Below are 2,507 nucleotides of genomic sequence, written 5' to 3'. Positions count from 1 at the left end.
AAATGTTTTTTTCTTCAAGCCTAGAACTGATGATTACAGGACAAACAACTCAATTTAAACTCTGTAGTAAGGATTATATAACAACAATGTATCCCGCTTGAGAACAGTTTCTCCTTTTTGAAAAGTTTCTGACTAATCCTGAAATCTTAGAATGTATATTATGGAAGTAGGTCTAGTAAGATCTTTACAACTTTGAGACAGTCTTTTGATTTATTGTAACAACCAATTAAAAAAGTATATAGCTCCTTTGCTAACACTAACAATGGGGGCAGTCTCCGGCCCCCTTTTTATGTATATGTCAGAAGCTTTCTCTGTCTCTTTCATACTTTAATAAAACTCTGGTACACAAAAGCTCTTGAGTGATCAAGACCGGTCCCTGGTCCCAAAGCTAAATCTTCTTCTTTGGAGATCTAGAATCCGACACTGTTCACCATAAGCTATCATCTTGGGAGCTCATCCAGGATCTTCAAGACAAGGTAAGAACACTCAAAGCTCTAGCTTCTCTGCTTCCCCAGTATACACATTTTCTACTTTACTTTACTAACTCTCTGGTGTACTTGTGTAAATGAATGACACGCCCTGATACTGTTTACCATAGGCTATCATTATCTTCCTGTTTTGTTAGTCTTTGCTCAGTTACATGGGGGAGGTGAGCAGAGTGGACAAAAATGGTAGTTTGCTTAATCTGTTTACCCAAGTGGAGTTGCTCAGTCGTGTCCGACTCTTTGCGACCCCATGGGCTGTAGCCCACCAGGCTCCTCCATCCATGGAGTTTACTAGGCAAGAGTACTGGAGTGGGTTGCCATTTCCTTCTCCAGGGGATCTTCCCGACCCGGGGATCAAACCAAGGTCTCCGGCATTGCAGGCAGACGCTTTACTGTCTGAGCCACCAGGGAATTCCGTTTACCCTAAACCATTTCCAATAAAAATGAAAAATCTGGAGAGTACTATACAATATAATGAAAGACTTAGATCTTAGATTATTAAAATTTGTGAATATATTTCCCAGTCATTTCACAGAGCTATTATTTCTATACAAATATTTTTACAACCCGCTCTCGGATTTGCTTTGTCCTGACTCCATAGATGACTGGGTTAAGGGCAGGTGGGACAACCACATATAGATTAGCCAAAAGAATGTGAATGTAGTGGGGAATATTATGACCAAAGCGGTGTGTCATAAAAGAAAAAAATGCTGGTGTGTAAAAGCACAGCATGACACAGACGTGAGAACCGCAGGTATTGAGAGCCTTCAGTCGGGCATCCTGACAGGGGAGGTGGAAAACAGCTTGAAGGATCAGTACATAGGAAGAGGCAATCAGAATCACATCTACAATAATATTAGAAATCACCATGAGCCCATAGATAACATTGATCTTAATGGATGCACAGGCCAATCGGGCAAGACCCATGTGCTCACAGTATGTATGGGGAACAATGTGGTGCCCACAGAAGGGCAGCCTCAGAATGAGAAACACAAATGGAGTCACAAGAAGTAGATTTCTGCCCACAACAACAGAGGCTAAAATGCCGATGGTTTTACTGGTGAGGATGGTGGTGTACTGGAGGGGGTTGCAGATGGCAACAAAGCGGTCATAAGCCATGGCCACCAGTAGAACAGTCTCCATTCCTGTAAACATGTGGATAAAGAACATCTGAGCAAGGCAGCCTCCAAAGCTGATCTCTTTGAGGTTGAACCAGAAGATGCCCAGCATTCTGGGGATGGTGGAGGTGGACAGACCCAGGTCAATCATGGACAACATGGCCAGAAAGTAGAACATGGGCTGGTGGAGACTGTGTTCAGTCTTGATCACATATAGAACAGTGATGTTCCCCACAAGGGCAATCAGATACACAACACAGAATGGGAAAGCAATCCAGATATGTACAGTCTCCAGCCCTGGTATTCCTAGCAGAAGAAAGAAGGGAGGATGGAACTGGGTGTCATTGATAGAAGGCATTCTCCTAGAGGTGTCATTGAAAATTCTTGTCAGAAAGTAGGATTACATTGTTTTTCTTATCAATGCATCCTAGAAAGATGAAAAGACTTTTAATCAGTACACTGGAGGTTATGGTAAAAGTAGTTAATTTAGAAATATTAGATATTCTCCTGTTTCTTGAGAGTAGTCAACAACTCTTTCAATAGAAGTTATTGTTCTGAGATTCATCAGTTCAGTTCAGTCCCTCAGTCATGTCCGACTCTTTGTGACCCCATGGACTGCAGTGTATCAGGCTTCAGTGTCCATCATCAACACCCAGAGCTTATTCAAACTCAAGTCCATTGAGTTGGTGATGCTATCCAACCATCTCATCCTCTGTTGTCCCCTTCTTCTCCTGCCTTCAATCTTTCCCAGCATCAGGGTCTTTTTAAATGAGTCAGTTCTTAGCATCAGGTGGCCAAAGTATTGGAGTTTCAGCTTCAGCATCAGTCCTGCCAATTAATATTCAGGACTGATTTCCTTTATGATAGACTGGTTGGATCTCCTTGCTGTCCAATGGGCTCTGAA

At 42.4% G+C, this 2,507-nt stretch overlaps 1 protein-coding gene across 1 annotated transcript; it reads right to left on the bottom strand.

Annotated features, from left to right (window-relative positions):
• Positions 1-1,031: 1,031 nt before the first annotated feature.
• Positions 1,032-1,961, bottom strand: LOC104989454 (olfactory receptor 52E4). Its single transcript, XM_010841136.1, has one exon. The coding sequence runs from the start codon at positions 1,959-1,961 to the stop codon at positions 1,032-1,034; it is 930 nt and encodes a 309-aa protein (XP_010839438.1).
• Positions 1,962-2,507: the final 546 nt, after the last annotated feature.

This window comes from Bison bison, unplaced genomic scaffold (assembly GCF_000754665.1).
Source record: "Bison bison bison isolate TAMUID 2011002044 unplaced genomic scaffold, Bison_UMD1.0 scf7180017846940, whole genome shotgun sequence".
Taxonomy (NCBI): Eukaryota; Metazoa; Chordata; class Mammalia; order Artiodactyla; family Bovidae; genus Bison; species Bison bison.
This window is presented reverse-complemented; position numbering and strand designations above follow the sequence as displayed.